This window comes from Papaver somniferum, chromosome 11, assembly GCF_003573695.1.
Source record: "Papaver somniferum cultivar HN1 chromosome 11, ASM357369v1, whole genome shotgun sequence".
NCBI lineage: Eukaryota > Viridiplantae > Streptophyta > Magnoliopsida > Ranunculales > Papaveraceae > Papaver > Papaver somniferum.
Window position 1 is genome coordinate 4,531,951 of NC_039368.1, and position 14,443 is coordinate 4,546,393.

At 35.3% G+C, this 14,443-nt stretch overlaps 1 protein-coding gene across 2 annotated transcripts; it reads right to left on the bottom strand.

Moving 5' to 3' along the window:
• Positions 1–355: 355 nt before the first annotated feature.
• LOC113322632 lies at positions 356–4,035 on the bottom strand. Of its 2 annotated transcripts, XM_026570761.1 has the most exons (3): positions 3,901–4,035; positions 2,777–3,707; positions 356–1,696 (listed from the first exon to the last, which is right to left on the bottom strand). In XM_026570761.1, the coding sequence occupies exons 2-3, from the start codon at positions 3,695–3,697 to the stop codon at positions 698–700; spliced, it is 1,920 nt and encodes a 639-aa protein (XP_026426546.1). In that variant the 5' UTR covers positions 3,698–3,707; positions 3,901–4,035; the 3' UTR covers positions 356–697. The 2 variants fall into 2 exon arrangements, with proteins under 2 accessions (XP_026426546.1, XP_026426547.1); XM_026570762.1 differs by lacking the exon at positions 3,901–4,035 and having other exon boundaries at positions 2,777–3,894.
• Between the last annotated feature and the right edge of the window lie 10,408 nt (positions 4,036–14,443).

Below are 14,443 nucleotides of genomic sequence, written 5' to 3' on the forward strand. Positions count from 1 at the left end.
AAGCCCTAACCACAAAAGAGCATGAATATATACGAAGGGGGTATATCTTGCTGGTCAAGCCGGGGTACGATTGTGTTTGGCATTCACGTTTTTGCCTTTTGCTAAAAAAAAAACAAAAAAAAAGTTGTGTTTTTTTTTTCCTGATCTGGCTCATTCCCCGACTCAGCACGAGTTAGATCATTTGTTTTTTAGATTGAGTCAGATCTGACTCGTGATTTGACTCAAACCTAACTTCTGGCTTGGACCTATTTTGTTGCGGCTGGGTATGGATGACATCATATATACTCAAGATAGAAAACTTGTCACAATACCATACATGGATGGGTAATGCACACGACAAGATGAACAGCACAACTGCAGAAAATGTATTTTATTTATAATCTGCAATTTTCGAAGAATACAAAATCTTATCAAAGATAATACAACTCAAACCTTAGAGGATTACAAACCCAGGTTACTGAACTTGTTGTACCTGGTAAAATCCAACCTAGATTTTGAAAATATGAAGGCTGTACACCACTACTGAAAGTACAACCGACCAACATGAAATAAGAAACTAGTACAATGAAAATGCAATGCCAGGAAAAATTTGGGTCAAAAACTTGTTACGAAACATATAAAACTCTGCATTTCAAGAGGTGCCAAGAATAAATAAGAGACAAGAAAAGGTTGCTTATCTCAGTAAAAGACGTTGGTGCTAAAGATCTGGATGAGAGGTTTTAACATGTTTCCCCGACTCATCTGGTTCTTGTTCTGGTATGGTTGCAGCAACTGTATTCTCTTCATCAGATGACTCAGAATGGCTGCTTAGCTCTTCCGATACCTTTTCTGACTGTGGTATGGTTGCTGCAACTGTATTCTCTTCATCAGATGATTCAGATTGGCTGTTTAGCTCTTTTGATACCTTTTTTGACGGAGTTGTTGTATGAGAATTATGAACTTGTGTATCTGATTCCTCAAGTACTTCTTCTGGCTTGTTTGTTCTATTTGTGTTTACCTCTTCGGCATCTTGCTTCTCCAACTCCTCTAACACTTCTTCTAGGACAACTTCTGCCTCATGGGCCTTTTCACGACTTCGGTTGTCTGACTCTGATACTGATTTTGGTTTTGACTCTGTCCCAAGGATTTCTTCATGAACATCATTCTCTGACTTCATTGATAAATGTGCTGGTTCGACAATTTGTCTTTCCTGGTGTTGTTCATGATACTGATTCTCAGGCTTCTCTGAAAATTGACCTGGCTTGATTTCGGCTTCAGGATTCACTTCATGAATTTTGTTGTCTGATACTTGGCGTGGCAAAATTGCTGGTTCTGGGTTCGTTTCACAAACTTGGTTCTTAGGCTCCATAGTTACTTCTTTTTGCATTTCTGCTTTCTCTGGAACCTTTTCTGCGTTTTGTTTCTCTAAATTTTCTGATATTTTTGCTGACTCCACTTCTGGGGCCAGATTCTTTTCAGCAATTTGTTTCTCTGAATCATTTGATGGTTGTGCTGATACAACTTCTGGCTCCAGATTCTTTTCCGCGGTTTGTTTCTCTGAATCTTCTGATGATGGTGCGGACACAATTTCTGGCTCCAGGTTCTCTTCCTTAACTGGGACATGTTCTAGAGGACCCAATTTTGCATCTAACTTCTTCACTGCATTAGTTAGAGATCTTACATCCCGAAATTCTGATAGATCACTGAAAGATGATGACTGCATTGCAGCAGAAACTCCGAGTCTTAGATTGTGCTTCATTCAGTAAAAACTCGTAATGCATGGCTTGATCAATAATACGAAACTATTTATCATGATATGGATCTAACATCTACCGAGGGCACACATGGTAACAAAAAAACATTACAAGTAAATCATTTTTTTTCTTGTATCAGCAATTACATATTACCCGATAAACTTCAGTATCCATTATATGGACTAGAGAGAAAAAAAAGGATACAAAAGATAGCACAAACTGAATATCAAAAGGGTCAATTCTTATCTCATTTTCCATCCAACTTTGAAACATCTATACGAAGTCTTAGAATTAGTTTGTTACTCGAGCTCGAAATTCCCTCAGAAAGTGCTGCATCCATCCACACCCTACATTACGTGGAACAGTAGATGCATTTGCTTATCCCACTACAATATTTATTCCTCTATATTCGCAGTCATAAAACCTGTTATTTGGCTGTCCCGAGTAAGTCCACTTCATATGACCAAGAGGGGGATCTAAACCACATGGAACACCTTACTGTTATACCTAACTGAACCTGAATGCCGCCTAAGTTGAAAACATGATTCATATAAATGATATGCAGAACAAGAATTTTCAGATAAGAAATACGATATTTGGTGTGAACACGCCAAGGAAGGACCTAGTTACCATAACCATGTTACTATGTAAAAGCAAAGAAATTTAAAGCACTGGAGTTTGCCAAATTTGGTACCAGCGAGCTGCATCTTTACAGACAAAGAAAAGGCCCAATTTAAATCAAACAAGGTGACTGATTTGGAGAAATCTCTAGAGATTGTATCATCATCAGCATCTATTTACCTATGTATTCATCCTAGTTCTTACAATTGACTTGGCAAATTTCTATCCCAAGCCAGGAATTTTATCAGTCATATAAGAGACCAAACGAAACCACTCAAGTATTCAACATAGAATTCTAAGGTACAGCTAAAACAACATAACAAGTAAACATGGTGAAAAAGTGTTGAAAGCATACTTTCAAACCAACGGTTATATAAAACAACAATAACAAAATCGTAGAAGTCAAAAATGAAAATCCATACCTTTTCATGCTGCTCAAAACGATACTTCAGATCCTCAACAGATGCCTCCTTATGAATTATTTTGAGAATGTTCTGCACATGAGATTGAAAAGCCTCTGCAATATGCACATCAATTTTACACACAGGAATTGTAGCTTGACAACCCACTGAGTAAAACTTACAATTCACAAGTTTCATCGGACAAACAGTTATGCAATGTCTATCCATCTCATGTCTCATAATAGTCTCCGAGCACCCTTGCTCACAAGGAAGATACCTAAACGAACAAATCGCATCATGTTTATCCTTATGCACGGCACAAAAGCTAATCGCACAACCCTCATTTGGACAACTCATAATCCTAAACTTACACTCTTCGCTATGTGCATCTAGCTCCTCCATTGTACCATACTTCATATCACAAGTATACATATTCTTAAAATCAACATTCTTCAATAACGTCTGCGCAATAGCTTCCCTCCTATCATTCGACCAAAACCCACTAATTTCCATCTCTTGAACAAAATCATCTATCCTATCTTCCCTTCTTTCACTCAACAACCAACCCGAAACCCTCCCAAACAAATTCCTCTTCAAACTAGTAAAATCATCCACAAAATCAGAAATAACATCGGTAGGATGATCGTAATTCTCCGCATCTGCACCGCCTTCTTGTACTACTGATTCTGCAACATATGTTTCACTTCTCTGTGTAAAATAATCAACCATTTCTTTTTTCATATCTACAGCAACAATTGCTGGTCCTTTGAATAGATCTCCTGTTGTATTATCAACACAAGCTGTAGATAATCCTAATAATAAAATTTGTGATATCTTATGTACTACTTCTGAATCGAACAAATTACAACGAAATGATGGAGATTCTTCTTTTTCTTCTTTGATCTTTATTTGATTTACTTCTACAGAATCAGTAGATTCCATCTTTTTTAACCTAATTTCAAAAAAATTAGACAATCCCCTATATCAATTGTAAGAATAACATACAGATCTGAACTCAAATCTCAAAAAATCCAGGAAAAAATATCCCCAAATTCAACAAATTAACCATAAAGAAATCCAGAAAAAGTCAAAAAAGAAAAAAAAATCACAAAATTGATTTAAATGGGACAGGAGAAGAAATTTACCGGTTTGAGAGAGGTGGATCGAGGAAATTTGTTGATTAATATTTCATTTTTTCTTCGTTGGGTATTTATTTTTGGGCGGCAATGATGAAACCCATTTTCTCTATCTCCCGCCTTTTTGGCGTTCCAGAATCCGGAGAGAAAGCTAAAGCTAACAACTTTATAACGTGGCACGTACTTGCCACTCTTATTCACGTCTTACGGCCCGTTTAAAACAGATACGGGCATAAGGCCCGTACAAAGCGGAAATGAAGTTTTTGTACAAAAGCTTGCAAAATCGGATGGGGAAATTAGGGGGAGACCCAAAAAAAATAATATTTTCATTGTCAAGCCCATAATTAATTTTTGGTACCGTGACACCCATAATTATTTCCGTGACACCCATAATTATATGAAATTCTTAAAAATATATGCATGACGGATTATGCATCCGCATGACAGGTTATGCATCAGGGGTATAATTGACAACGCAATTTGGATATAACATATCTAAAAATCCGCGCCTTGGAATGTTACAAATTTTATATCGTTGGAAACCTTTTTAAGAGAGCTGCGCAACGAGTACAAACAAGAATATCAAATTTTTGTTTTTCACGAAAAAATCGGAGGTGATCATCATTTTAGGCAAAAATTTCAAAAACTTGATACATAACCATTATGCAGCCACCAAAAAAGATGCATAACACATTCTGCAGACGCATAACAAATTATGCAACCATTTTCTCCACTGCATAACAAATTATGCATTTGGATAACAAAGTTATGCATCTATAACAAGTTATGTAACCATTGTATTAGTGCGTACATAAAAAATTGATGCATAATGCATTATGCATCTATTTTGTCGATGCATAAAAGATTATGCAACAATTTTCCCGATGCAGCCATATTTTCGGATGCATAACAGGTTATGCATCCATTTTCGTGACTGCATAACATGTAATGCAGATGTTATTGTAGGTGCATGACAAGTTATGAAGTTTTTGTTTTTGTTGGTTTTAATAGTGACAAATTGCATAATGTGTTATGCAACCGTTTTCTGGAATGCATAACAAGTTATGCAACAAATTTTGTAGATGCATAATAGGTTATGCATCCATTTTCACGACTGCATAACATGTTACGCAGACATTTTCTCGACTGTATGACAGGTTATGCAGTCATAACGGCATCATCATCATCTTTCCTGTTTCAATATCTCCCATGCATACAAACCAAAACAGCATAAACACCCAATTTCAGCTCATTTTTGTTGAACTTCCGGCAACAATCCGTACAAAACCAGCCAAAAATTATCTTTCCCTAACTCCTTTGTGTTCAGTCACATGACCAACCACAGATTATAGACTACATTGCCTTTCTGAAGCTGCAATAACTCATAGGGATGAATTAGCCAACTAAGTTGGTAAGCATCAACTTCTTATTGAGGTTCTGAGTTTTCAAAATTTAAATGCCGTACACGTAGAGACCATTCTAGTTCCCTTGCTCAATTGGATGATTTTCCCCACATGACTAGAGTACTTTTACCAGTTTCTTAATTCTTTGTAAATATAATAAGGTAGTTCGACAAGGCCCAGGGATCCATTCTACTCATATGTCTTCTCAATTCACTGAAAGTATCAACAGCTTCATCGATCACAACAGCATCTGAGCATCACTTCATATGATTAATCTCGTCCCATGTAATCTTGAATGCATCAGCACCATGGAAAACTCAACTCAGCTAACACACAGTCCATCCAGCCTACAGATTCATATACAACTCCATGTTGGTCGTACAGCCCTACACAAAGACACTCCAGGAAACACCTTCTCGAGCTCGTCATCTATAGTTCCACACTTTCCTGCCTTGCACCGATAATAAAATCTCACTCATCTCCAATGATTTGTATCTCAAACTCGAGCACAACACCATCAACTAGATTCAACTTCTTTCTAATTCCACTGATTTCCCGAGAACCAAAGATCACAGAAGAGCCAGTTACTCACAGCCAATTACCAAATATCTTGAGCTTTCTCGTCACCACTTCCATTCTCCATCTTCGACTACAACAACACCACGTCCTGTTTTATACACCAGATGGCATCTTACCTGCACATAAACCTGTTTCAATTTTCTCGATGCATAAAACCCCCTTCCTATAATTCAATTTTTATACCTTAAGTAAACCCTAACCTTCTATATAATGACCTAATTAAACTCATCTGAACACACTCCTCAATCGTCAACATCATCAACGATTCAACTTCCAAATCCCATATCGATTTTCAATAGTAAATAATATTTTTAATGGGAAGAAGAAGGTCCAGAAACAACATCAACAGATCTAGAAGCAGAGATCAATGAAGCAGATAATAATCTTTTTCCACTTCTTCTCAATACAACGACAACCACGGAAAATTCCTGTTCTTTCCTCGCTCTCTATGAATTTTTTTTTCGGGAAAACATGATTTTAGAAAATAATGGGTTTCAGAGGAATTTTTCACCAAATATGGGTGCACGCCTGAACTTCTCCGCCCGTGGGTTTCACAGTGGAGAAAAACTGAAAAATGGGTCTCCCTGTAGTTTTCACAAATCGGATACAGTAAAACTTTAATAAATTAATAATGTTGGGATTGCCAAATTCTATCAGCGAAGTATTAATTTATCGATAAATTGATAAGTTATTAAATAATCGAAACATTCTAAATTGAAGTTTCAAAAATAAAATATTTAAGTTAAATTTAATGATTTCCCATAACAATAAATATATTGAAGGTTATGAAACCGGGAAATTAAGTTCAGAAAAAATCAATGTCCTTAAGCCTATTATTATTGCCGTTTCTTCATGGACAACCGATGTTCAACAAAATTCAGTCGCAAATTGTTTCCAATATTGTAAACTTCGGTCACAAGAAAATGAGATGTACCAGTCGTTGAAGATGAAGGTATTAATGAGCCTAGATTCATAATAAATTAGTTGAATTACCGTAATCAAATAAATGTTGACATTATGCTAGACTATCCAGGTGAAAATGATAACAGTACGGAAATTTGGACAAACAGATAAATTATTGCGGTTGTTATATCAAATCCCCAAGAAGAGAGGATGATTGTGTGTTGTGGAGCCAGTTTCTCGTAAAAAAGAAATCTTATCCATAGTAGCTAAATGATCATCATACAATTTGAAAAAGGCACTCCTGAACTTCTCAAGGAACTACAAAATATCAGAGATAAAGTCCAATGTTGCATAAATGTGAACAAACGAAACTTATTTTAGTAAAGTACTTTAATACAGTGCTATTATAATGATTATTAACTTATATTTCAGTTGGGTCCTATAGGACACTTAAATTTTTTATTATCTTATAAATTTAGCGAAGTTATTAATTTAATACACTGATCCAAATCGAGACCGACAACAAATATTATTTTAGCGAAGTTATTAATTTATCGCGGATTAATTTATCGAAATTTACTGTATTTAAGGTTGAACCGTAGAAATTTTTCTTCATTTCTTTTCTGATTAATAAAAACAACACTCCCAAAATTACATAAAAAACAAACTGAATGGAACAAAAACTAGAAATCTAACTTCACAAGGATTTTGTAAAATCATACACAAACACCCAGCACACTAATTCAAGTAACCTATCACTTGAATTTATTTATGAGCTCCTCCATATCCTCCACCACCAGTACCAGCAGCTGCGGCACCTTCATGGGAAGAACCATATCCTCCAGCAGCGGCTCCTCCACCCCCTTCATGGTGTTCTTTTTCATCTTTCTTCTTCTTGACAAAACAGAAAGCACCAAGGGCAACTAAAAGTAATAAAGCTCCACCTAACGAAACACATACAGCAATGACCGTTGTATTATGACTTTTCCCTGGTGGAGAAGGCATGATAACTGGAGGAGGACCCGTAATTACATTGAAACCAGGTGTTGGAGCTGGGACTCCATAGACTACCGGTGGTGTAGAGTAATAACTAGGTGGTTTCGCAACAGGAGTAGGAGGTTTTGGAGTGTAGGAAGGTGGTTTAGCGACGGGAGTGGGAGGTACAAGAGTGTATGATGGTGGCTTAGCTACGGGAGTAGGATACTTAGGAGTATAAGATGAAGGTTTTGGTGGTGGTGGTGAAGCATATACGTAACCTTTTGTTGGTGGAGGAGGTGCTGGTGATGGTGAAGTGGATTGGTATCCAGCCAATTTCCTAGCTCTAGTCATTTTTAGTATGAGAAATCAAAAGGTATTGGATTCCTCTAAAATATGATTGAAGAGAAGGAATCGAGAAGGAGGAGGTTGATTTGTGAAGAACAATGAGCGTGTGATGAGAGTATTTGTAATCGAAACTTGCAAATATATAAATCTAGATTAGGTATGGTGAATTAGTTACCTTTGTAGGACCTAAAACACACTTTAGCAAACAAAAGTATGTATGTCTTAAATCAAGATTAGGTATGGTGAGTTGGTATAAATCCCACATGTCGCTGATGACTCTGGATGGACTTGAAGGATTGACGACTCTAAAAAGTAGAATAAAATGAATCGACAACAGACTTCCTGTTCTGTAGTTAGGTATCATTTCTTTAATGAATTTTCATACGCAGCCATTAATCATTATCTACTACGAGGTAACTACTTCATACGGTTCAAGAATCAGAATGTTCTCTACCTCTTCGTCTCTTCTTCAAAAGCAGCTGTTGGCACCATTAGTAGCAACTACTCACGCCTACTTTGTAATTTTATTTTTCGTTCAACTATTGGCCTATTCTTTATTGTTTTAGTAGTATTAGGCACACTGATTATGTGTTGGCATTATTAACTTTTTCACGGCCAAACCTCGTCGAGTTGTTCATGTCCATCTCAGTTCTCCCCTTGTATTAATTAGTTTGATCATGGGCTCCGTTTTTCATGGAAAAGAAGAAAACCATAATAGTTTAGTTTTTAATGATTTTTGTTAAAGGAAAAGGAAAAATATTTGGGGGAATGCTGATTTCAGTTAAATGCGTTTTACCTCGATTTAGTTAGGGTGCAATTAATAATAATTACTACCAAAACTCATTCCTAGCTTTATGGTGTAGCACAGATAAGGAGATAGCAAACTAGTTGCAGAGGTTCTGAAAATAGCAAACTAGTTGCCGAGGTTCTGAAGATAGCTTATAGTTGATACATAAACTTAATTAAAATCTGAAACTTAATTAAAATATGATTCTAGGATTAAGATTCTAAGGTTATTAAATTAATAATTAAATTGAAAATAATATTGATAATAAGACGTGTTCTCTAAAAAAGAAGGCAAAGCCTTTAAATAGGTTCACAAGAACCGACTAAATAGAAAAGAAAATGAAATCTAAACAAACTAGGAAAGAAAAGAATTGCGAGGCAAGTAAAAATAAACAGACGTATGGGATGAACTGTTATAGTTGATACAGACGTATGAGATCAATTGTTAATAGTTGATACAGTAGAAAAGGATCAACAATCATTGATATGGAGAAAGATGTACTACATCAGTCCCCCCTTCTTGAAAGAAACTCTCCGTCGAGTTAATGAGTAGAAAGAACTTCATTCTCTCCATGAAAGGTAAAAATTTCTTGCACATTGAAGATATTATAGATGTTCTAATTTGATGGAACATCAATAACATAAGCATTGTCACTGATTTTCTTCAAAATCTTGAATGGTCCATATTTCTTCATCTTGGTCTTGTTATAAGTACCAGTAGGAAATCTTTCTTTTCTGAGATGAATCATAATCAAATCCCCTTCACCAAAAGTTTTAAGTCTTCTATGTTGATTTGCATCTTCCTTGTACTTGTTATTAGAATCTGTAGGCTTTGACTTTACTTCCTAATGAATAATTGAAGCTTTCTCAAGAAAGTTATCTGTCTTAGCATTTGATTGTCGCAGTTTTGGAAGCACTACCAAATCCAAAATATGATTAGGAACTCTAGAATAAACAATTTCAAAAGGTGTGTTACTTGTAGATCGATTAACTGAAGTGTTATTACAAATTCCATATTTGGAAGGAGATTTCCCATTGCTTCTCTTTTCCTCCAATAACCTTGGCTCTAATCAAATTTCCTAAAGAACGATTGACTACTTCAGTTTATCCATCTGTTTGGGGATGAGCAGTTGTGCTATACTGAAGTTTAGTTCCCATATGCATCCATAAATACTTCCAGAAGTAGCTCAAAAACTTAGTGTCTCGATCAGAAGTAATAGTCTTGGGAATTCCATGCAAACGTATCACTTCTTTGAAAAATAAGTAAGCAATGTTGGAGGCATCTGTTGTTTTCTAGCAGGCTAAAAATGAGCCACCTTTAAATAACGATAAACAACTACCATAATATAATCATTTCCCTTGGAATCACGTGGTAATCCAAGCATAAAATCCATGCTAATATCCACCCAAGGAGCATTTGGAATTGGAAGTGGAGTATACAAGCCTTTGTTTTGAATATTCCCTTTAGACTGATGGCAAACCATGCATGTTTGCACGTACTTTTGAACGTCTCGTTTAAGAGAAGGTCAGAAATAACGTTCTTGAACCAAAGGTATGGTTTTATCACGCCTAAAATTTCCACCAAGGCCACTGCCATGCAATTCTTGGATCAGATGAAGACGTAGAGAACATTGTAGTATACACAAATGATTTCCTTTAAAAAGAAATCCTTCTTGAGTGAGAAAATCATTAACACTACCTGTTGAACAACCACACTTGTCCCAAAGTTGCTGAAAATATTTGTCTTCACTATACAGAACTTTCAAGAAATCAAAATCTAAACTCTCATGTTTGAGAGTAACAAGAAGATGAGATCTTCTACTCAAAGCATCAACAACTTGATTAAGTTTTCCACTCTGATGTTTAATAGAAAATGTGTATTGATTGATAGTATATTACCACCTATCATGCATTCTATTGAACTTTGGTGAAGTTTTCGAAAACTTAAGAGCCCGATTATCAGTATTCACAACAAACTCACTGTGAATAAGATAAGGATGTCAATTCTTGAGAGCTTGAACAAGAGCAATTAATTGAACTCCTAAATAGACCACTTCTTCCTTGTATCTGAATTCTTTTCACTATAGTATGCAACTGGATGTCCTTCTTGAGATAATACAACACCCATACCAACAATAAAAGCATCACAGTGGATCTCAAAAAGTTTATCAAAATTTGGCATGGAAAGAACTTGAGAACTACACAAATTTTATTTGAGAAGATGAAAACTTTTATTTGCTTCTTTAGTCCACTCAAAAGTATCACGTTTCAAACAATCTTTTAAACCAATTGCAATAGTGTTAAAATTCCTCACAAATCTTCTATCGAAAGAGGCTAATCCATGAAAACTGCGTACCTCACGTATAGAAGTTGGAACATGCCAATAAACAATTGCTTTAATCTTAGAATCATCCCTTGAAATACAAGTATCTGACACAACATAACCCAAGAAAGTGACCATGTTTGTAAAGAATGTGCACTTCTTTAAGTTCACATACATAACATTGTCTTGGAGTGCAACCTTGAGATAAATGTGTAAGATGTTCCTCCACATTGTTGCTAAAGATTAAGATGTCATCAAAATAAACAATGAAAAATATTCCAAGAAAAGGTTGCAAAACTTGGTTCATGATACGCATAAAAGTGCTAGGATCATTAGATAAACCAAAAGGCATTACTAACCATTCATATAAAACTTCTTTTGTCTTGAATCCTGTCTTCCAATCATCACCTTCACGAATACGTATTTGATGATATCCACTACGCAAATCAAGCTTTGTAAATACTTTAGTACCAGAAATCATGTCAATCATATCATCAATTCTTGGTATAGGAAATCTATATAGTATAATAATTCTTTTTAAATCTCTGCAATCTATACACATACGATGTCCACCATCTTTCTTTTCTACTAAAAAGGTTGTACAAGCACAAGGTATTTTGCTTAGCCTTATCAAACCCTTTTGTAACAAATCATCTACCTGACCTTGTAATATTTCATTCTCCTTAGGACTTAACCTATATTGAGGTTGATTAGGAATATATGCTCCAGGGATAAAATATATTTTATGCTGTAAATCTCGCAGTGGAGGTAGCGTAGTGGGTAATTCAGAAGGAAATAAGTCATCAAAAGAAAATAACAAAGGTTGTACCTTTACTGGAATTTCCACCATAGTTTTAGCAATTTCATGAGAACTCAGAGAATGAGTTTCCTTTAAAGAATGAATAATGGTAGCAACTAACGCAGTGATCTTCTTGTCTTCTGGTTCTTTGAGTGAAGTAGAATATTTTAAAGGCCACAAAACTTTGGTAAATCCTTCATGAACAAAGGTATAAGTATTCCCATAGCAATTATGAACTGCACGAATCTCATATTGCCATGGTATTCCCAACAATAAACTTGCTGCATTCATGTTAATAACATCACATAAAGCATAATCTGAATATCCAGTGAAACAAAACTTCACTAAACGTTGATGAGTGATTTGCTGAGTGGAAGAGTTGTTTATCCAACCAACTGAATATGGTGTTGGATGAAGGGTAACAGGTAAACCAAGTTTGTCAATTAATTTTGCAATAGTTTTCTGTACTTCCACTGTCAATGATCATGTTGTAAAGCTTCTCTTCAATGATACAATGAGACTTGAAAATATGATTTCTTTGTGTAAGGCATGGTTCGGTGATTAATACTGGTTGAATTACTCCAAGAAAATATACATCATAAGTCATATGATCTTGTAGATAAGTAAATTCATCCTCCCCTAGTGCATCTTCTACCTGTGCTTCTTCTTGAGTTTCATCAATGTAAGCATGAAACTTGCGACAATCACTAGAATTATGGACAGTTTGGTTGCACTTGTTACATCTATCTCCTCGAAACTTTGAATAAGGTTTAGTAGGTTTAGTTAAAGGAGGAAATTGATGTTGATACTTATTACCTCTAGTAGTTGGAGAAACATCTCATTGATGAGTGGCCTGAGGTGGCCTAGCAGGTAGAATATGCATTACCGGAGCATATTCTAAAATAAGAGATGAAGTTTCTTGTTGCTGAGAAGCTTGACTAGAATTTCTGTCTTCTGGATCAACAACGATTATTGATCCCCTATCACCTTGGTTACCATAATAAGAAATTATATGGTTTTGCAGGTTTATAATAATGCTGATAACGAAACTGTCGTGGTGATGCTTGAGTGGAAGTATTAAACACACGCCTCTTTATTTTGATAGCCTGTTGAATAGCTTCAACCATACTATACACGGATTGAGTCATTCCTTGTTGAATAAGTCTGTTTAAACCCTCTATAAAACGTGGAACTAATTGTTCTTCAGTTTCATTCAGTTGATTACGTGAAACTAAACTGTAAAATTCATCTACATAGTCTTCAACCAATCTAGCTCCTTGTCTTCAATTTTGAAGTTTAACAAAAAGTTGCTGCATATAATACCTAGGTAAAAACTTATCTTTTAACAAATCTCTCATTATTTTCCAAGTACGTATGGGAGGTTTGAGAGAATGACGTCGATCATCACAGAGTTTATCCTACCAAGCTTCAGCTCCACCTTTTAGTTTATATTCAACCAATTTAACCTTAGAAGAATCAGGTACATCCATGAAATTGAAAAACGACTCTACCTTATAAAACCAGTCCAACAATTCTTCTATTTGTAAACCACCATAAAAGTTGGGAATATCATCTTTCAATTTATATTCTGGTAAATATCCATAAGGATTCATATTAGATTTTAATATTTTCTCATCTTCCCACCTTTGTGCTTGAGTGGCTTCAATCTTGTACTCTTCTCCATCACTGTTGAGACTCACAGTTGCAGGCTTTTTATAAGGACTGTTAAGAAAGCTCTCAAATTGTTTTGTACCCCGCTTAATAAGGAAATGAATAATATTTATTCTCTTTTTTTTGATGAAGGATTCCTATCGAAGCAAGAGTAAACTCCAAAAAAATATATTTATAAAAAAAAGCGAGATCTTTTATACCCGAATCCATCTTTATCACACCTCTTTGTCTTCCAAGAAATTTAGATCATAACAAACTTAATTAGTTTCTAACTTCGTTAAGAAATCACGAAATCTCTTCAGTAATAGAAGAATCTTGAACAAAATAACTTCAACTTTTATTGTGTCATCACCTTTTTATTTATTTTTCTTCTTCTTATGTATTATCAGTTAACCCTGGAACGCCTTCCTTTTCTAAACTTGTGTGTCTGAACAACTTGAGAAGGTAGTGTTCATGTGAGTTTAATTTTCGTAGTAAATTCTCTGTCAAAAATTTTGTTATCTTCTCTGTCAAAGAGGTTTCTAATCGTGTGATGATATTTTTTTCTAGGTCTTCAAGGTCTGCCTTAGTAAGAGGTTGATCTGCCATTGAAGTTGATGATAAAATAGGGTTGTGAGTAGTTGCAAAAGCGGGTTTAAGGATCTGTTTCTAGATAAAAATCTAAAAACAATGTATCTGATACCAACAAGTGTAACACAAATAAGGAGATAGCAAACTAGTTGCAGAGGTTGTGAAGATAGTTTAAGTTCCGTCAGAAACTTAATT

Coding starts and splice junctions, on each gene's coding strand:
- LOC113322632 (XM_026570761.1), bottom strand. CDS start 3,697: ATGGAATCTACTGATTCTGTAGAAGTAAATCAAATAAAGATCAAAGAA. Junction 1,697..2,776: donor GTTTTGAGCAGCATGAAAAG/GTATGGATTTTC, acceptor GCTGCAATGCAG/TCATCATCTTTCAGTGATCT.